This window comes from Gigantopelta aegis, chromosome 12 (genome assembly GCF_016097555.1).
Source record: "Gigantopelta aegis isolate Gae_Host chromosome 12, Gae_host_genome, whole genome shotgun sequence".
Taxonomy (NCBI): Eukaryota; Metazoa; Mollusca; class Gastropoda; order Neomphalida; family Peltospiridae; genus Gigantopelta; species Gigantopelta aegis.
The window spans coordinates 47,954,276-47,977,210 of NC_054710.1; the positions used below are offsets into that span (position 1 = coordinate 47,954,276).

A 22,935-nucleotide genomic window follows, 5' to 3' on the forward strand; every position below is an offset into this window, starting at 1 on the left:
TATGACTAATAAACACACACAAAAACTCAACATATCCCCACCCCCCCCACACACACACACAATAAAAACATCATCGATAATAAACAAACAAAGAACACCCCCAACAATTCCAAAACCAGAACTGAAAACTAATTTGAAATGAAATACAAAGTTTGATGCTGGCCGCCAGGAAAATACGTCTCACAATTTGTGACTTTTGTCACAGGCGAGATGAACATGAACAACTGTGAAACTGAACCTCTTACATTTCCTTTGAGAGATTTACGTGTCCGGAAACCTTTGTAGGTGGCCTGAATCTTTATAGCGGCTCTTTCTGCTTCTGGGTCAGTGAGGTCAATATCGATAGGTTCTTCCTCGGTTTCCCCGGACTGCACAACCTCATCAGGTTTATCATCTAATAGTTGTTCCTGCACAAACAGAATAAAGCTCTAACAACTAGCAAGACCATGGGACGAGTTGTATGTTTACTGCTTCTGTTTTCTTAATTTCGTAATTTGTGGCAAATTTAAAACAGAAAACAAGAACCTTAAAATGAGATTATAAGTACAAAAGTTAACATCACCAGGAAAGTAAAATCTATATCCATGGCCAATTGATGTAACAAGGGGAGCTGTTGTGCCCTTACTGAAACAAAATGAAACATTTAAAAGGAAAGGAATTTTTTGTTTAACGATACTTCTATAAAGTTTAAAATATGGGCTTTTAATGGCTGATCTTTGATTATATCGATACTTGGTCGAGAGAGAGAGAGAGAGAGAGAGAGAGAGAGAGAGAGAGAGAGAGAGAGAGAGAGAGAGAGAGAGAGAGAGAGAGAGAGAGAGAGCAAGAGAGAGAAACAGAGAGAGAGAGAGTGAGACAGACAGAGAGAGAGAGAGAGAGAGAGAGAGAGAGAGAGAGAGAGAGAGAGAGAGAGACAGACAGACAGACAGAGAGAGAGAGACACAGAGAGAGAGACAGAGAGAGAGAGAGAGTGAGAGAGAGAGACAGATAAAGACAGACAGGGAGACAGTAGCCAATGCTGCCATATATAAGCTAATTTTATGAAATAGCAGTAAACAGACAAAACTTGTTTTGTTTAATGACATCACTAGAGCACACTGATTTATTAATCATCAACTATTGGATATCAAATGTTTGGTAAATTTGACATAGTCTTAGAGAGGACCCACTCTACATATTTCCATTAGTAGCAAGGCATCTTGTATATATGCACCATCCCACAGACAGGATAGCACATACCACAGCATTTGATATACCAGTCATGGTGCACTGGTAAAATGAAAATGGGCCTAATGGGACCACCAACAGGGATTGATCCTAGACCGACTGTGCATAGTTCAGGCATGTCCACCCTGGGTCCGGTCTCTGACTTGGCCAGCAGCTGATCCCAAGGCTAAAAGCCAGGACGGTACATACCGGTAAGCGAGACTTTATGCACCATGTAGCGTTGGGGTGCTGGTTAATGTCTACTGGGGGTGATCAATCCTATGACCCATGACACCGCGGACCACAGCTCTGCCACACACCTACTTCCTGTTGCAATCAAATGTCAAGCCACCAGGACAGTGTGTCTCACCAACTGCGACTTTTGTCACAGGTGAGATGAACCTAACAACTGTGAAACTGAACCTCTTACATTTCCTTTGAGAGATTTACGTGTCCGGAAACCTTTATAGGTGGCCTGAATCTTTATAGCGGCTCTTTCTACTTCCGGGTCAGTGAGGTCAATATCAATAGGTTCTTCCTCGGTTTCCCCGGACTGCACAACATCATCAGGTTTATCCTCTAATAGCTGTTCCTGCACAAACAGAATAACGCTCTAACCACTAGCCAGATCATGGGACGAGTTGTATGTTTACTGCTTCTGTTTTCTTAATTTCGTAATTTGTGGCAAATTTAAAACAGAAAACAAAAAACTTAAAATGAAATAAACTGCAAAAGTTAACATCACCAGGAAAGTAAAATCTATATCCATGGCCAATTGATGTGACACGGTAATGGAGGCAGTTGTGCCCTTACTGAAACTAAATGAAATATTTAAAGTAAAGGAATTTTTTGAGAGAGAGAGAGAGAGAGAGAGAGAGAGAGAGAGAGAGAGAGAGAGAGAGAGAGAGAGAGAGAGAGAGAGAGAGAGAGAGACAGACAGACAGACAGACAGACAGAGAGATAGAGGGAGGGATGGAGGGAGTTTGAGAAAGAGCGACTGAGGATCATATATATCCACATGCTAATGGGAGCTAAAAGGACTCTCTTGAACTATAGTGTCAGGGGAGTATTGGGGAGCCAGAGATAGCTCCCCTTAAACGGCAAAGTCTGATGCAGTGATGCAGGTCTCTGGAGACAGACAGACACAGAGACAGAGATAAAGACAGACAGGGAGACAGTAGCCAATGCTGCCATATATAAGCTAATTTTATCAAATAGCAGTAAACAGACAAAACTTGTTTTGTTTAATGACACCACTAGAGCACAATGATGTATTAATCATCGACTATTGGATGTCAAACTTTGGTAAATCTGAAATATAGAGCAACCCCTCTACATTTTTCCATTAGTAGCAAGGGATCTTTTATATGCACCATCCCACAGACAGGATAGCACATACCACAGCCTTTGATGTACCAGTCGTGGTGCACTGATAAAATGAGAATAGGGACTGATCCTAGACCAACTGTGCATGGTTCAGGCATGTCCACCCTGGGTCCGGTCTCTGGCTTGGACAGTGGCTCATCCCAAGGCTGAAACCAGGACAGTACTTATGCCAGACTTTATGCACCATGTAGTGTTGGGGCACTGGTTAATGTCTACCGGGGGTGATTGATCCTATGACCAGTGACATCGCGGACCACAGCTCTGCCACAAATCTACTTCCTGTTGCAGTAAAATTTGATGCCACCAGGAAAGTGCGCCTCACCAACTGCAACTTTTGTCACAGGTGAGATGAACATGAACAACTGTGAAACTGAACCTCTTACATTTCCTTTGAGAGATTTACGTGTCCGGAAACCTTTATAGGTGGCCTGAATCTTTATAGCGGCTCTTTCTGCTTCTGGGTCAGTGAGGTCAATATCGATAGGTTCTTTCTCGGTTTCCCCGGACTGCACAACATCATCAGGTTTATCCTCTAATAGCTGTTCCTGCACAAACAGAATACCGCTCTAACCACTAACCAGATCATGGGACGAGTTGTATGTTTACTGCTTCTGTTTTCTTAATTTCGTAATTTGTGGCAAATTTAAAACAGAAAACAAAAAACTTAAAATGAAATAAACTGCAAAAGTTAACATCACCAGGAAAGTAAAATCTATATCCATGGCCAATTGATGTGACACGGTAATGGAGGCAGTTGTGCCCTTACTGAAACTAAATGAAATATTTAAAAGTAAAGGAATTTTTTGTGAGAGAGAGAGAGAGAGAGAGAGAGAGAGAGAGAGAGAGAGAGAGAGAGAGAGAGAGAGAGAGAGAGAGAGAGACAGACAGACAGACAGACAGACAGACAGACAGACAGAGAGAGGGAGGGATGGAGGGAGTTTGAGAAAGAGCGACTGAGGATCATATATATCCACATGCTAATGGGAGCTAAAGGACTCTCTTGAACTATAGTGTCACGGGAGTATTGGGGAGCCAGAGATAGCTCCCCTTAAACGGCAAAGTCTGATGCAGTGATGCAGGTCTCTGGAGACAGACAGAGACAGAGACAGAGATAAAGACAGACAGGGAGACAGTAGCCAATGCTGCCATATATAAGCTAATTTTATCAAATAGCAGTAAACAGACAAAACTTGTTTTGTTTAATGACACCACTAGAGCACAATGATGTATTAATCATCGACTATTGGATGTCAAACTTTGGTAAATCTGACATATAGAGCAACCCCTCTACATTTTACCATTAGTAGGATCTTTTATATGCACCATCCCACAGACAGGATAGCACATACCACAGCCTTTGATATACCAGTCGTGGTGCACTGATAAAATGAGAATAGGGACTGATCCTAGACCAACTGTGCATGGTTCAGGCATGTCTACCCTGGGTCCGGTCTCTGGCTTGGACAGTGGCTCATCCCAAGGCTGAAACCAGGACAGTACTTATGCCAGACTTTATGCACCATGTAGTGTTGGGGCACTGGTTAATGTCTACCGGGGGTGATTGATCCTATGACCAGTGACATCGCGGACCACAGCTCTGCCACAAATCTACTTCCTGTTGCAGTAAAATTTGATGCCACCAGGAAAGTGCGCCTCACCAACTGCAACTTTTGTCACAGGTGAGATGAACATGAACAACTGTGAAACTGAACCTCTTACATTTCCTTTGAGAGATTTACGTGTCCGGAAACCTTTATAGGTGGCCTGAATCTTTATAGCGGCTCTTTCTGCTTCTGGGTCAGTGAGGTCAATATCGATAGGTTCTTTCTCGGTTTCCCCGGACTGCACAACATCATCAGGTTTATCCTCTAATAGCTGTTCCTGCACAAACAGAATACCGCTCTAACCACTAACCAGACCATGGGACGAGTTGTATGTTTACTGCTTCTGTTTTCTTAATTTCGTAATTTGTGGCAAATTTAAAACAGAAAACAAAAAACTTAAAATGAAATAAACTGCAAAAGTTAACATCACCAGGAAAGTAAAATCTATATCCATGGCCAATTGATATGACACGGTAATGGAGGCAGTTGTGCCCTTACTGAAACTAAATGAAATATTTAAAAGTAAAGGAATTTTTTGTGAGAGAGAGAGAGAGAGAGAGAGAGAGAGAGAGACACACACACACAGACAGACAGAGAGATAGAGGGAGTGATGGAGGGAGGGAGTTTGAGAAAGAGCGACTGAGGATCATATATATCCACATGCTAATGGGAGCTAAAGGACTCTCTTGAACTATAGTGTCACGGGAGTATTGGGGAGCCAGAGAAAGCTCCCCTTAAACGGCAAAGTCTGATGCAGTGATGCAGGTCTCTGGAGACAGACAGAGACAGAGACAGAGATAAAGACAGACAGGGAGACAGTAGCCAATGCTGCCATATATAAGCTAATTTTATCAAATAGCAGTAAACAGACAAAACTTGTTTTGTTTAATGACACCACTAGAGCACAATGATGTATTAAGCATCAACTATTGGATGTCAAACTTTGGTAAATCTGACATATAGAGCAACCCCTCTACATTTTAACATTAGTAGGATCTTTTATATGCACCATCCCACAGACAGGATAGCACATACCACAGCCTTTGATGTACCAGTCGTGGTGCACTGATAAAATGAGAATAGGGACTGATCCTAGACCAACTGTGCATGGTTCAGGCATGTCCACCCTGGGTCCGGTCTCTGGCTTGGACAGTGGCTGATCTCAAGACTGAAACCAGGACAGTACATATGTCAGACTTTATGCACCATGTAGTGTTGGGGCACTGGTTAATGTCTACCGGGGGTGATTGATCCTATGACCAGTGACATCGCGGACCACAGCTCTGCCACAAATCTACTTCCTGTTGCAGTAAAATTTGATGCCACCAGGAAAGTGCGCCTCACCAACTGCAACTTTTGTTACAGGTGAGATGAACATGAACAACTGTGAAACTGAACCTCTTACATTTCCTTTGAGAGATTTACGAGTCCGGAAACCTTTATAGGTGGCCTGAATCTTTATAGCGGCTCTTTCTGCTTCTGGGTCAGTGAGGTCAATATCGATAGGTTCTTCCTCGGTTTCCCCGGACTGCACAACCTCATCAGGTTTATCATCTAATAGTTGTTCCTGCACAAACAGAATAATGCTCTAACCACTAACTAGTCAAACCATTTGGGGGGGTTTTCCTTCTTGATTTGACATATGACTAATAGGGGGTTAATCATGCAGGGGGGGGGGGGAGACTTAATGTTAATTTGCTTATTTCATTTTTAAAATATGACCAAATTAAAATGAATATTCTTTAACAGAACTGTATAATATAACAAGTTTTCCTGAAAGATTCAAAATAGCTACACATAACACCTGAAAATGGGGTTGTGACCAAACAAGTTTTAGACACGAAAAACGCTTTCATTTTGACCTATTTTAATTTACATTTTTTTTTTTTTATTTTTTTTTTAGACTTAGAAGAAAAATTCCATACAATTAACTGTCTCGCTTAATTACTATAAATGAATGCAGTGTCTCTCATAAGTTTTTAATTTGTTTAAATGAGGTGGACATTCAGTTTCATTGATCCAAGACTTATTCAATTTATAAGAAAATGGACTATAAATGTGGAAACTTAACATTGAGCTAAATGTTAATTCAAAGCATTTTGAATAAAAAAAAAAAAAATTTAAAGGTGTTTTTTTTAAATTTAATAATAATAATAATTATAGTTTGAAACAAATAAACTACATGTGGAAACTTTAACAATGAAGCAATATATTGCCAGTGTCACCATTGGAAAAATAATATCTATATTTCACATTTTGAAGGAAGGAATTGTTTTATTTAATGACGCACTCAATAATTTTATTTACAGTTATATGGCGTCGGACATATGGTTAAGGACCACACAGATATTGAGAGAGGAAACCTGCTGTCGCCATTTCATGGGCTACTCTTTTAGATTATCAGCAAGGGATCTTTTAAATTAACATCCCACAGACAGGACAGCACATACCACAGCTGTTGATATACCAGTTGTGGTGCACTGGCTGAAGCGAGAAATAGCACAATGAGCCCACCGATGGGGTTCGATCCCAGACCGACTGCGTATCAAGCGAGCACTTTACCACTGGGCTATAACATCCCACCCCTTCACATTTTGATTTCAACAAGGCAAGAAAAAAATTGCAGATATGCTTGGACAAAATGATCATTGCAGAAATGTGTGGAGGTCTGAAACACCCACTATTTAAACAGTCTGAGAATGCTAATGAAACCATTTAACACTGAAGATCACCGAGGACTGCCACTCCACAAAGGAGATCCCCAACATGTTTCATCCCTCTTACACTATCTATAGGAGGACTGCCACTCCACAAAGGAGATCCCCAACAGGATGTTTCATCCCTCCTGCGCTATCTATAGGACTGCCACTCAACAAAGGAGATCCCCAACAGGATGTTTCATCCCTCCTGCGCTATCTATAGGAGGACTGCCACTCCACAAAGGAGATCCACAACAGGATGTTGCATCCCTCCTGCACTGCCTATAGGACTGCCACTCCACAAAGGAGATCCCCATCAGGATGTTTCATCCCTCCTGCACTGCCACTCCACAAAGGAGATCCCCAACAGGTTTCATCCCTCCTGCGCTATCTATAGGAGGACTGCCACTCCACAAAGGAGATCCCCAACAGGATGTTTGATCCCTCCTGCACTGCCTATAGGAAGACTGCCAATCCACAAAGGCAATCCCCACACGTTTCATCCCTCTGACACTGCCTATAGGACTGCCACTCCACAATCATGCACGGGATAGAGCTCAATGGAATATATACAGCTGTGATGGCATGTACTCATGAATCACTGAAAAAACAGTGATCACTGATGATATTAGGTGTTCAAAAAAGTTGAGTATATCCTGCTCCACCATTTGGCTATTCCAATTCTTTGCCTACAGTGATAAACACTTTGTTTTGTTTAATGACACCAAAGGAACATATTGATTTATTAAACATTAGCTATTGGATTTCAAACATTGGGTAATTTTGACATACAGTCTTAGAGAAGAAACCTGCTACCTTTTTCCATTAGTAGCAAGGGACTTTTTTATATGCACAATCTCACAGACAGGATAGCACATACCACAGCCTTTGGTATAGCAGTCATGGTGCACTGGCTGGGATGAGAAATAGACCAGTGGGTCCATCGATAGGAATCAATCCGACACCAACCACGCACCAAGCGAGTGCTTTACCACTGGGCTATGTCCCGACCTGTACACAATGATAGAAAACCCCCACTGGTGTCACGTAGGCTGTTCCTACCAATAAAACAAGGGATCTTTTATATCCATTTTCCAATAATAGGATACTCCACAACCATTGAGGTAGCAGATTTGGTCGGGGCACTGTATGGTTGGCATGGGAAAAGTCTGGAGTGTCCACCAAAGATGATCAATCCTGTGACATATCGCATCTCATCCCTATAAACTTTGATGCCACCAGAAAAACATAACCTACGTCTCACGAACATCGCTCTGCCATAAATTTTTGCTAATTCCCATTCCTACTAGATTCTTTTTTATGCCACCAGGAAAGTGCGTCTCACCAACTGTGACTTTTGTCACAGGCGAGATGAACATAAACAACTGTGAAACTGAACCTCTTACATTTCCTTTGAGAGATTTACGTGTCCGGAAACCTTTATAGGTGGCCTGAATCTTTATAGCGGCTCTTTCTACTTCCGGGTCAGTGAGGTCAATATCGATAGGTTCTTCCTCGATTTCCCCAGACTGCACAACCTCATCAGGTTTATCCTCTAATAGTTGTTCCTGCACAATAATGTTAATAATAACAGAATAAGGTCCCAAGACCACTAGCTGGACAGGCCCATATAGGAACCGGGGAGGCCTGAGGATAAAAATATACACATTTTCTTTGTCCTATATCATATAAATAAAGATTAAAATCTGGCTTACGCCCCCCCCCCCCCCAATAGAGATGGTGCCCCCCACTTCAGATATCATTCCTTTGGGCCTGCTGTACCAAAAAGACTTAACAGTTTTCAAACATTTTTGTAGCTAAACTAAAATGTAAAACTGATATGTGACTGCCCAGCTGTATCATAGTTAATGAAAATGCCAACAGAATAGTTTACCAATCAAGAAATATTCATGGCCATATCTAGGCTTCTACAAATAAGACGACAGTTACTTGCAAAACAAAACATGCAAACAATCTTAACAAAAACCAAGAACACAAAAATGTACCTTATTTTGAACTAAATACAAGATTTCAAAAGGAAATGATTGGAATGTTTTTTAACAACACCTCAACATGTTTTAACGTAAGTCTCTAGATGTCTAACCTCTTGTTGGGTCAACATGTGACCTAGAGTGTGAGACAAAACTCTCTACTGGCTAATTTGTTACTTCTACCAAAAAAGCAGTAAGGTATCTTTTATGTGCACTTTTTCATAGACAAGATAGCACATAGCACAAACTTTTATATGCATCGATCTTAGGGCACTGGTTGGGATGGGAAAAACCCAAAGTATTCACTGAGATGGATTGATCCTCTGACCTATCATATCTTAGACGACTTCTTTACCATAAAGCTGCAAGTACTTCTCATGATCCATTCGAAATCTGACGCCACCAGGAAAGTATAACCTGTCTCACCTAACGTGACTTATCTCAGTTAAGTGAGATAAACATTAAAAACATTGAAATTAAACCTTTACATTTCCTCTGGCTGTTGGTTTGTGGTTCTAGCAAACAGATCACCTGTAATGTCTTAACCACAAGCTAAACCATGTCATTCACTTAAGTTTTTAGCTTTTTCTTCTCTTAATTTAACATTAACACTGACAGGGGTTAAACAAAACAAACAAACAAACAAAAATAGAAAAAAAGTTGATAACAATTTTCAATATTTTATTAAAAAGTTAATGTTTGTTTTGTTTAATGACACCACTAGAGCACATTGATTAATTAATCATTAGCTATTGGATGTCAAACATGTGGTAATTATGATTTGTAGTCATTGGAGGAAACCCGCTACATTTTTCCTAATGCAGCAAGGGATCTCTTATATGCACTTTCCCACAAATAGGAAAGCACATACCACGGCCTTTGACCAGTTGTGGTGCACTGGTTGGACTGGGAAAAAATCCAATCAGTTGAATGGATTCACTGAGGTGGTTCAATCCTGCAACACAAGCACATCAAGCAAGCACTCAGCCAACTGAGCTAAATCCTGCCCCAATTTTTAAACAGTGCAGCCAATTAAAATTGATGCTCCCTTTATGTGAGTGTCTGCATGGTTCCAGTATTTAAACAGTGCAGCCAATTAAAATTGATGCTCCCTTTATGTGAGTGTCTGCATGGTTCCAGTATTTAAACAGTGCAGCCAATTAAAATTGATGCTCCCTTTATGTGAGTGTCTGCATGGTTCCAGTATTTAAACAGTGCAGCCAATTAAAATTGATGCTCCCTCTATGTGAGTGTCTGCATGGTTCCAGTATTTAAACAGTGCAGCCAATTAAAATTGATGCTCCCTCTATGTGAGTGTCTGCATGGTTCCAGTATTTAAACAGTGCAGCCAATTAAAATTGATGCTCCCTTTATGTGAGTGTCTGCATGGTTCCAGTATTTGTAGTTGGTGAACAAGCTCATATCACAGAGTAATATAAATAAAATCTATATATCCATGCATGGCCACATCTACCAAAAGTAAGGGGGCAGTAAATTGTATCCGTAATCCAAAAGAATGGAAGGATGAATGGATGGGATAATGGATGGATGGATGGATGGATGGATGGATGGATGGATGGATGGATGGATGGATGGATAAATGAATGAATAAATGAATGAATGAATGAATGAATGCATGCATGGATGAATGTATAAGGACACCTCAGAAAAAAGGAAATTAAGCTACTGAGTGTGAGACAAAAGGTATATGAATAAACAAAAGTTGATACAAACATTTTGCAAAATACAGTGGTGAGTTCACCATTTTTACATCTGAATTAAACACTCCATGAGGATGTTGCTCCCCATGTACGATGGTGAGGAATAGAGTGTATGGGCCTATACCTACTCCAATTAACCAAAACATGCAAAAGATCTGAACAAAAAACAAACAAAACAAAACAAACAAGAACACAGAAGGTTAACTATGCAGAAACCAAAATATAAAATTTGAAAATAAAGGTAAGGAAAGAAATGTTGTTTGACGACACCTCAGCAAGTTTTAAAGTATGGCGGCTATTTGATAAGCATTCATTATGTCAATTCTCGTCCAGAGAGTCAGAGAGGAAACCTGCTGCTGCCACACAGGCTATGCCTACCAAACACCAGCAAGGGATCTTTTATACGCACTTTCCCAAACATGACAGCACATATTGATGTACCAGTCTTAATTGGGGTACTATTTGGTATAGAAAAAACCAAAATGTTTGGGATGGGAAAAAACAAAAAGTGTCCAAAAAGAGTGATACATAATGTGACCCATTGTACCTTAGATGACCTTGCTGGTGTCGTGGTAAAGTCACTCGACTTAAGGCTGGTAGGCACTGGGTTTGCATCCTGGTACCGGCTCCCACCCAGAGTAGGTTTAATGACTCAGTGGGTAGTTGTAAGGTCACTACACTGACTTCTCTCTCACTAACTCACTGTTCTGGACAGTACATATAGCAGAGGTGTGTGCTCAGAACAGCATGCTTGAACCTTATTTGGATATATGCATGGAAATAGTAGAAATTAATTAATGAATGAACCAGTCTTGGGGTAGTGGTTGGGATGGGAAAAAACCTGAATTGTCCACAAAGAGTGATTGATACATCAAGAGACCCATTGCACCTTAGATGGTCTCTCTACCACAGAGCTACAAGGAAAACAAACTCTTCTCTCACCAACTGCGACTTTTGTCACAGGCGAGATGAACATGAACAATTGTGAAACTGAACCTCTTACATTTCCTTTGAGAGATTTACGTGTCCGGAAACCTTTATAGGTGGCCTGAATCTTTATAGCGGCTCTTTCTACTTCTGGGTCAGTGAGGTCAATATCAATAGGTTCTTCCTCGGTATACCCGTACTCTTCACCTTCATCCTCAGACGGTGTTTCCTGCAGCGCAGACAGAATGATGACCTAACCACTGGCCAGACCATGAGGTTGCTAATATACAGACCGGATTAGCTGGATTACCGGCCTCGGTGGTGTCGTGGTTAAGCCATCGGAAATAAGGCTGGTATAGGTACTGGGTTCACATCCTGGTACTGGCTCCCACCCAGAGCCAGTTTAACGACTCAGTGAGTTTATCGACTCAATGAGTAGGTGTACATTTTAACCACTACACCGATCTGTCCCGGGTTGGGTCCCCGGTTTTCCTGAGACCGAACCCGGGACGGACATGCTCGAAACCTCTGTGGTACATGAGCATGTTCAAAAGTTACGCAACACAACTGCACCAACTTCTCTCTCACTAACCACTAACCCTCCCACCTGAACAGACAGCCCAGACAGCTGAGCTGTGTGCCCAGGACAGCGTGCTTGAACCTTAATTGGATAAAAGCACGAAAATAACTACAAATGAATTAATGAAATTCAGCAGGATTCCGTGATTCCATGAATCTCAGGGTTTGGGTGAGAAGCATAAGCAGGGCTCGAAATTCACTTTGTGGAGTGGGAAGCAAGGTTTATTTCTCAAATTTTAATCTTGCATCAAAAGCTAGAATTGAGAAGCAGTTTGAGAATACAGGTGTTGATATCAATTGTGTTGTTGTTTATTACTTTAAAGTGGAATGCAAACGCGGTCCTTGAATCGGATGATCATAAAGCATGTATAGAGTTTACTTCGAGCTGCAATTGCCTCTTGCTCCCTGTCATTTTCAAACAATGGTCATATTATGAGATGATGGAATCCAAAAATATCTATATTACATCATTTTACAACTCCAGTGGAATCTTAATCACACCCCAAACACACACCCACTCCCCACCGACCCTCTGTCACCCCCCCCCCCCCCCCCCCCCCCCACACACACACAAACCAATTCATGGCCTGTTATAGTTTGCTTGTTTCTGGGTTTTTTTAAAAAGGATTTCAGCATCTTATAAGATTGACATAGTATTTCTGCTAAAAACATAGGTTAATGCATAAAATAATTTTTTCTTTATATTATATACATGTATATAATCATGTGAAATATATTTCAGAGTGCATAAAAAGTTAAAAGTTTGTTTTGTTGAATGACACCACTAGAGCACATTGATTAATTAATCATCAGTCAAACATTTGGCAATTCTGACACAGCCTTGAAAGGAATCCTGCTACATTTTTCCTTTAGCAGCAAGGCATCTTTTATATGCACTTTCCCACAGACAGGACAGTACATACCATGGTCAATGTGCATAATGATCTACATGTCTGTTCTGTACTCCTCATCCCAAATGTTATAAAATTTTATATATTGGATCATTTGAAGACTTAATGTTCTTAATTATAAAGCCTTAGTATCAACAGATCTTTTATATGCACCATCCTACAGATAGGACAGCTCATACCACAACCTTTGGTATACCAGATGTGATGCACTGGCTGGAACTGGAAAAACACAATTAGAGAATGGGTCCACTGAGGAGTTTCGATCCTACGATGCAAGCACCTCGGGCGAGTAGGTCAAATGCATACATCAAGATCATGCCTTGAGCTTGTGTAGACAATAATTAGGCCAACCAGATCCACGTGGACATAAATAAAGCACACTGTCAACCTAATATTTATTTCATTTAGATAGGATCCAGTGTTTAGAGGTCCGTGTTTTAGAATTTAGAAAATTAGGGATACATGGCCGGTTTTGACAGGATTCACTGTACTAAGCTAGATACTGTAAGTTTTCACAGGATTCACTGTACTAAGCTACAAACTGTAAGTTTTGACAGGATTCACTGTACTAAGCTAGATACTAGAAGCAATGGCTTTAATTTGCCATGGGTTAACGAGGCTAAATTTTTTTAACAATTTTGTATATTTTATTACTGTATGGTTAAGGACCACACAGATACACACGCTGCCACTCCACGGACTACTCTTTTGGATTAGCATCAAGGGATCTTTTATATGCACCATCCCACACACAGGATAGTACATCCCATGGCCTTTGTTACACAAGTAGCAGAGTACTGGCTGGAAAAAGGAAAAAAAGGAAAAAGAAGCCCAATGAGTCCATGATGGGAATCGATCCTAGATCTACCATTCATCAGGAGTGCACTTCACCACCCCGCTATGATCACTCTTGAACCTCAATTGGAAATTTAAAAAAAATTTAACAGCAAACTCACCTTCTTCTGTGCCTCCATCTCCTTGCGTGTTTTGTAACCACGGAAACTAGACTGGATCTTCACGGCTGCTTTCTCAGTGTCTGGGTCATTGAGGTCAATGTCGATTTCTTCTGTCTGCTGAGTGGGCACCTCCTGACCTTCCGTCTGCTCGGCCGTCTGGTCATCTGCTGGCTTTTCCGTCTGCTCTTGTTCCTCCTCCTTTGTCTCTTGCTCTGCTCCTGATTCAGCCTAGAACATATTTGATGTCAGCATTTAGTACAATGGTATATAAGACTGACAACTGTACTCGTGCATAGAACATTCTAGATAGGGATAAATATGCAAACAGCACAGATGATAGTGGGTTAACCCCCCCCCCCCCAAAAAAAAAAGAGGATTTTTTTTACATTGGTGGTCTAAAATGTGGCCCCCATACTGTTTGTTTTAGACAGAGAATATTGAAAATTTATGACAAACAGTGAAAACCCTGGAAACACTGTACACAGACATGCAATTAAAGATCTGGAATTCTGAATAAATCCAGAAAACTTTTGTTCTTTGGTACCAAATATATCATCTTCGCAAGCCAAGATACCATTTCTTTTTAACTACTGCATTTTGTAGGCCCAGTTCCAAAAGCAAGTGGTACTGAAATTTCCAAATTTATGAAGTGTCAATATTTTAACAATTGTTCTGATAAATTAATTTAACAATGATGCACTGCAGTATTCAGTGGCCTAAACACCCATCCCAATTATGTTTAAATCACACTAATTTTACCAAACCCAGTCTGACATGTGATGCTGGACAAAACATTCCTGGATAAATCTGTAACAATGGTTCATCTCAAAGGCTACTTTTAAAGGGAGTGCACTGTAGTTTAGTATGTTCTTGTGTGTCATCACAAAGGTTACTTTTAAAGGGAGTGCATTGTAGTGTAGTATGTTCTTGTGTGTCATCACAAAGGTTATTTTTAAAGGGAGTGCACTGTAGTGTAGTATGTTCTTGTGTGTGTCATCTCAAAGGTTATTTTTAAAGGGAGTGCACTGTAGTGTAGTATGTTCTTGTGTGTCATCTCAAAGGTTATTTTTAAAGGGAGTGCATTGTAGTGTAGTATGTTCTTGTGTGTGTCATCTCAAAGGTTATTTTTAAAGGGAGTGCACTGTAGTGTAGTATGTTCTTGTGTGTCATCTCAAAGGTTATTTTTAAAGGGAGTGCATTGTAGTGTAGTATGTTCTTGTGTGTGTCATCTCGAAGGTTATTTTTAAAGGGAGTGCACTGTAGTGTAGTATGTTCTTGTGTGTGTCATCTCAAAGGTTATTTTTAAAGGGAGTGCACTGTAGTGTAGTATGTTCTTGTGTGTGTCATCTCAAAGGTTATTTTTAAAGGGAGTGCACTGTAGTGTAGTATGTTCTTGTGTGTCATCTCAAAGGTTATTTTTAAAGGGAGTGCACTGTAGTGTAGTATGTTCTTGTGTGTGTCATCTCAAAGGTTATTTTTGAAGGGAGTGCACTGTAGTGTAGTATGTTCTTGTGTGTCATCTCAAAGGTTATTTTTAAAGGGAGTGCACTGTAGTGTAGTATGTTCTTGTGTGTCATCTCAAAGGTTATTTTTAAAGGGAGTGCACTGTAGTGTAGTATGTTCTTGTGTGTGTCATCTCAAAGGTTATTTTTAAAGGGAGTGCATTGTAGTGTAGTATGTTCTTGTGTGTCATCTCAAAGGTTATTTTTAAAGGGAGTGCACTGTAGTGTAGTATGTTCTTGTGTGTTTCATGTATCAATGACTAGAGTTAAAATGTGTTCTGTTTAACGACACCACTAGAGTACATTGATTAATAATCATACAGCTATTGGATGTCAAACATTTGGTAATTTTGACACGTATGGTAGTCATCAGAGGAAACTCGCTACATTTTTCTCTAATGCAGCAAAGAATCTTGTATATGTATGTTCCCACAGACAGGAAAGCACATACCACAGCCTTTGTCCACTTGTGGTGCACTGGTTGGAACGAGAAAAAATTCAATCAGTTGAATGGATTCACCGAGGAGGTTCGATCCTGTGATGCAAGCACCTCAAGCGAGCACTCAACCGCCTGAGCTAAATCCCGCCCCAAATGACTAGAGATGTGTGGTACATGTGGTATAACCAGTATATCGTAATACACATTTTGAACAATACGTATCACAATATTTTTCTAGTGTAGCGGTATATTGCACAATACTTTCACTTGTTTGGAATGAATTTTGACTGACTGGTGTATCATATTATTAAGTGATACAAAATATACTTGAAATTAGAGCACTTTAAAAATTCTAATAAATTAATGAGAATTGGTCTTCGCAATAATTCGTAGTACATATCACAATTTCGGTTCCTGTGTCGCAATATATCTCAATACGAAATTTAAAAAAATATTCATCACTATAAATGACACATCATGTCTGTTACCTCCTGGGATGAAAATGACCTTGGGAAAAAATAAAAAATAAACTTTCTAAGGTTTTGAATAATATAGGGTTTAAATATTGTCTTTGTCACACCAGTCATGGTACACTGGCTAGATGAAAAATAACCCAATGGGCCAACCAATAGGGATCTTGATGTTGTGAATTTCTCATCAAAGAAAAAGAATACAGAAATTTGTTTTGTAGCACTATATGATCTGAATTTCCAGCAAAATCCACAAGACCTTGACCTAGAACATACATAACTTTAATAAACACAAATAATCAGTGATGTTTCTTGTTCATTGTAAATGTGCATACAATTAACGTATGATGTATTGACGTCATTATCATAAACATAGTACTTACATGTCATATTATGTGATGTCATTACAATCTACAACCATTAATTATAAAACAAAAACAAAAACAAAAAATCAGTTAGGTTAATTTAATTATTACAAACATTTTTTTAATGATTAGCTTTTGTGCAAAAACATCTGGTTAGTATGAACATCATGTTATTTTCATGAACATTTAAAAAAAAAACCCCAAAACCCCGTAAAACATTTATTTTCTAATTTTGGGAATAAGTTCCTTATAGTCTGGGTATCGACCACACTTTATATTTCCTGTTCCTATCAGAGCTAAAACCAAATTAACTGTATATAAATTTTGAATACAGTTGTATTGTTTAAACAAATACATCAATACATATTCCCTATATACCGGGCCCCACAAATATTCTTTTTTCAAGGGCCATAACTATTGTCTATCATGGATAAATTCCATTTCTGACAGAGTTCTGGCCCTTGAATAAATTCCTATGAAAGTCAAATTTGATCTGTAACTCGACAGGATAAACCCAAATAAAAAAAGTTCAACTCAATTGCTTGAGGCATTGGAAATTGTTTTTAAATCTGGAAAACTATACGTGGATAGATGGATAGACAAGACAGACTGACAGACAAGACAGAAAGACAAGACAGACAAGCAGACAGACAGACAAGACAGACAGACAAGTAGACAGACACACAGATGGACGGATGGAAATGAAACCTATAGTCTTTGATGTTTGGACCGGTAGGTAATCTGAATCTAGCATTACATAAAGACTTTATACATCACTTACCTTTGCACAGTTTAGTGAATGAGAAATTTCCGATTACATGTACAATTCAACTTCCACTCTTTCACTGATACTACTGACACCAGAACTAAACTCTACAGCTACAGCTACAGCTACAGCTACAGCTACATCTTGCTGTCAGGATTTCCATCGTAGGTCTACTACATGAAAATCCCAAAATGCAACAAGTTAAACAACATGTTCATTACAATTAGAGCTGGCCGGTATACCGTATGTACCATTCGGTATCGGTATCATATCAATACCAATTTACTGAGCAAATATCAAAATACTAAAAATTTCCCACCATTTAGTAAGCACTAACAATATATCTGACAAACGCAAAATATAAAAAATTATTTTATTTAGATAAACTTAGTGGGTGAGACTTAACTCAGGTATGTATTTAAAGCTGAGTATACCAAAAATACCACTGGATATCGGTATCAGTATTGGTATTGTGTCAATACCGAATAACGTATTGATACTGAGGTAAATCACCCCAAAATACCAATACCGAACCTCAAATTTCAATACCGCCCAGCTCTAATTACAATAGTTCTGTTACAATAATTATCCAATGTTTTGGCAGCCATTAACCTGCCATCGTTTGGAGAACATTAATATAACATAAATGTGTATTAATTATCAGGCATCGAACTGAGTCGAGAACAGTTGTTCAGGTTAACAAGTGGTTACCACATGTCAAAAAAGTCAAGAATGGTATTTCTTTCTCCACAAAGTCTTATTAAACTAAAATTACACCATCTATAATTTGATCGATTAAATGATATTTAGATGCACACATACAGTATCAGTACAGTGAAAACAGTGACATCATTGAACAATAAATGTTTGTATCAGTGTGTATAGTGAAGGAATGTATGGTATTAAAGGGAAGCTGGAGCCTACAGGGCTTCATATAAAATGGATCAATAGCCTTACAAAGTATTAGGGAAAATTATATATAAATTTCCAATTGTGACGTCACAGCCAAAGCACACATTTTTTTTCTTGCGTAGTTATTTTATCCATGCGCATGAGAAAGAATCTGTGTTAATATTGTCAATAATATTGTTTGGGGAGGGGGGGGGGGGGTTAAGGGGCCAGCTTACACTTTTTTTTTTAATTAAAAATGTCGATCAACATTTTTCATTTGGAAGATGTACACTTTTATGGGGGGGGGGGGGGAGGGGGTTGGTCAAAAGTGTACTCTTTGTACACTTGTGAAAATGTTGAAAATTATGGATGCCCCTTAGGCTAATCTTAGGGCTAAGATCCCTTTGTGGAACAGGGTCCAGGTCTGTGTTTTGTGGTAACCTGTACTTGGGTTACCAGACACATTGCTTACTTGGATGCCTGCAATATTGTAGAATCATGTTCCCCAGCTGTAACATTGGATGCTTATTATAAGAGAAGTCATGAACGTGTTGTATAGTCTGTCTGCATTAAAAGAGAACTGATGAAATGGCATATAACTCTGTAATGAACAATGCTAAGACTCATATTAAAGCATATTATTGAGTTTTAAACCCATACCAACTCAATAAAAATCTATTTAAATAAAGACGTTTATTAAGAAACTAACATCAGATTATACAGATTAAATCTCATTTTCAATATGGGGGTGAAGCCAGAATGCTAGAACAGCCAAGTAATCGATAATACAGTACATAGAGACTAGAAAGGTAGAATGGTGTCTGCTTTACCTGGCTGTTCCATCAGTTGTTTTCATACCTGTATCAGAAAATTAAATTTAACCTATGCAATTTGATGCTATTTACACTGATATTTTTTCTTTAAAAAAAGTTATTTGAGTAGGTGTAAGTTTAAAACTTAATGTTTTAATATGAATTTTAACTTGATTGATTATAACATTACATGCCAATTCATCGGTTCCCTTTTGACGTAAACGGACTACAGACTATGTACAATCTACACTACTCTACATCTCTTACATGTTCTCGGAGGGCCTGCACCTCTTTCCGTGCCTTGAACCCTTTAAACGATGCCTGAATCTTTTCTGCAGCCTTTTCAACTTCCGGGTCGTTGAGGTCAATATCGATTATTTCTTCCTCTTTCTGAATGTCAGGCAATTCCTGGTCAGTTTTCACTTCCTAGTCACAGACAGAACAAATTTGTCCAATCAACTGTTTGTGCCCATTGCCATGACAATTAGTTTGATATTCTTTTACAATAAGAAGTATTCAGGAATTTATTTTCAAATTAAAAAATGTTGTATTGTTTATGTTGATATATACTGCTGGTATATATTAATAATATTTTTATATATATATAAGTGCTGCAGTTTTTATTACATGTATTTGTATATTCAGATTCTTAAATATTTTTGATATTGTGCTTAGTCATATTAAAATTACTTAATTGTATGTTACACAAATAACAATATTATTAATAATAAAGTTACAATTTTTTTTATTTTTTTTAAATATACAATATTAATCTATTTACAGTAATGAAATGTCTCAAAATCTGTTTTTAGTCTTACAATTCTGTTTAAAATAAATGTTTTTGACACACATAACAACATGCAGTCTGAATAGAAATCTATCTAACATATATTTATCTATATATGAAATAAAAGACCAAACATTCAAACATTCAAATATTTGTCAAAAAATCTACAATATCGAAGTTTCCACCATTATAAGAATATTATTTATTGAAATATATCTATATTAATAAAATTAATAATAATAATAATAAAAACTACAATACTACATACATTAATCAATCTAAAATAACAAAAGCCATTACATCACTGTAATGTATTATTTTTAGTCATAAATACTATTGAAGCAAAATCAAAATTATTATGTGCCTATATAAATGTTGAGAAAATCCAAGGATGGTCTGTTATTTCCATTAAAAAAAACCCTCAAGGTTCTACTGTTAGGTCTTTAAATAATATATTGTCTATATATCTGTCATTTCTTGAAATAACTCAAGAATGGTCTGTAATTTCTTTAAATAACTCAAAGGTTACTCAATCAAGGGCCAGCTATTTCTTTAAATAACTCAAGGATATATACTTTAAATTAGTCTCTAATTTCTTTAAATACCTCATTAATGATGTGTCATTTCATTAAACAACTCAAAAATGGTCTGTAATTTCTTAATCTAAGAATTGTCTATAATATGTCTTTAAATAACTCAAGCATGGTCTCCAGTTGTTTTTAATAACTCGAAATATAGCTCAAGAATTGTCCATAATTTGTTTTAAATGACTCAAGAATGGTTTGTAATGTCTTTGAATAACTGAAGAATGGTCTGTAATTTCTTTAAATAACTCAAGAACTCTTAAATGTTTTTAAGTTACTCAGAGATGATCTGTTACCAACTTTAAGATACTGGATTCCTATCTCAGTATCAACTTCTTATCAAAAGAGAGGTATGAAACCACTACACCAACACCTATATCATTAACTGTCAACCATCAACAATAGTGCTGGACAGACAGCCCAGATATCTGAACTATATATATATATATACACCCAGGACAGCACACTTGAACCTTAATTTGATATAAACAAGAAAATAAAGTAAAATAAATAAATTAAATTAAAAACGTCTTCTTTCAAAGACTTCAGTACAATATGAAGATTATAAATGTTCTGTAATGATAGATCACAATTTTTATAACCACCATTTTAAAGCCTTGATCATTATCCTTTATAACAAGATAATGAATAAACATATATATTTTTAAACTAACAGAACAACAATCTAGCATTGTGATATTATCAGGGCCCATGCTTATAAAACTTTTGGCATCCAGCCTCGATCTCTAATGACGTCACACACATACAACTTGTATGGCATCGTCATGACATTACTGTCTCAGACTCTATTAGAGTCCAGACTCGATCTCTAATGACGTCACACACATACAACTTGTATGGCGTCGTCATGACATTACTGTCTCAGACTCTATTAGAGTCCAGACTCGATCTCTAATGACGTCACACACATACAACTTGTATGGCGTCGTCATGACATTACTGTCTCAGACTCTATTAGAGTCCAGACTCGATCTCTAATGACGTCACACACATACAACTTGTATGGCGTCGTCATGACATTACTGTCTCAGACTCTATTAGAGTCCAGACTCGATCTCTAATGACGTCACACACATACAACTTGTATGGCGTCGTCATGACATTACTGTCTCAGACTCTATTAGAGTCTCCAGTCTAGACTCTAAAGGTTTTATAAGCACTAGGCTTGGTGCAAGCATGTACACATATTGTGGTCATCGCTACCTTCTGACCAGTGATTCCTAACCCAAGCTCATTGACAGGACAATGCGGCATCATCGTTTTGGCTTTGTATACAATAAATATCATATAAATATCTTTAATATCTTATATTTGATAGATAGTACACTGTTTTTACTTCCATCTCTTTAAATATGAACATTTGGACAAACAAAAACATATAGATATGTTAATAACATTGTCTGCTCAATATCATATGCAACTGACAATTGTTTCGATAGAGGCATGAATGATGTAAAAAGCTGCTTTTAAATTTGAATGATATTATTGGAATGTCATCACTTTTGATATCACAAGAATATTCAGCTAGTTCTTAGTGCTTCCATTTTCAGAAATCTGGAAAACTTTCAACGTAAATTTAATTACTATTGGAAATGTTTTATTTGATATTGCAAATACATCTGGATATGTTTGGTAAGAAAAATTGTAACTTAAAAAACTAAAACTGTACTATATATGAAAAATTAATCTGTATAGAAATTATGGTAAGATATATGATATTCATTATGTAATATATTTATTGTGTATGAAGTCAAACAAATGGTGCCACAATGTCCTGTCATCAACCTTACATGGTATAACTCTACCCCTTCCAGTAATTTTTATCAGTAACCATTAATTAATTAATTATCAATAAAAAAATCAGTAATATTTTATTCAATCCAACCAATACGATATTACAATATGAAGTACCACTGATATTTTTCAAACAAGATACTTTTTACCATCATCTTAATGGGTCATTTCTAAAACAAACATTAAGTTTGATGAAATGTACTGATAATGCATCCACTATTTTGTTATGGGTTGACACATTTGTATCTCATTTGTTTTATTTTTTAATTATAATAAAATCAAGAATGAAAAAAAAGAAGGAAAGATAATAAAGTTATCACTTAACTGAAAAAAGAGTAGAAAGGTGTGGGTGACTTTAATGAGTCAGTTCTATAACAAACTATTTGGAAGATTAGGCAACCATGCATGCAGTATATTTATGATAATAATAATATATGTGAGGTGATAGTTTCAAACATTTTGCATGAACAATAAACTGGTAATGCCAAGTAATACGGCATAACTGGTGCACAAACTAAAGAATC

The 22,935-nt window shown here is 37.9% G+C and overlaps 1 protein-coding gene across 9 annotated transcripts in view; it reads right to left on the reverse strand.

Moving 5' to 3' along the window:
• The window catches only part of LOC121386860 (abnormal spindle-like microcephaly-associated protein homolog), a 158,397-nt gene that overhangs the window by 4,818 nt on the left and 130,644 nt on the right, over positions 1-22,935 (reverse strand). For 3 of the 9 annotated variants that reach the window (XM_041517885.1, XM_041517882.1, XM_041517883.1), the window contains 9 exons: positions 19,493-19,651; positions 13,981-14,208; positions 11,611-11,763; positions 8,302-8,463; positions 5,602-5,763; positions 4,312-4,473; positions 2,976-3,137; positions 1,637-1,798; positions 246-407 (listed from right to left, as the gene is read on the reverse strand). In XM_041517885.1, the coding sequence (XP_041373819.1) occupies positions 246-407; positions 1,637-1,798; positions 2,976-3,137; positions 4,312-4,473; positions 5,602-5,763; positions 8,302-8,463; positions 11,611-11,763; positions 13,981-14,208; positions 19,493-19,651 (1,512 nt within the window). The remainder of the gene's footprint in view (positions 1-245; positions 408-1,636; positions 1,799-2,975; positions 3,138-4,311; positions 4,474-5,601; positions 5,764-8,301; positions 8,464-11,610; positions 11,764-13,980; positions 14,209-19,492; positions 19,652-22,935) is intronic. The other 6 variants (XM_041517889.1, XM_041517886.1, XM_041517888.1 and 3 more) reach the window with 6 other exon arrangements.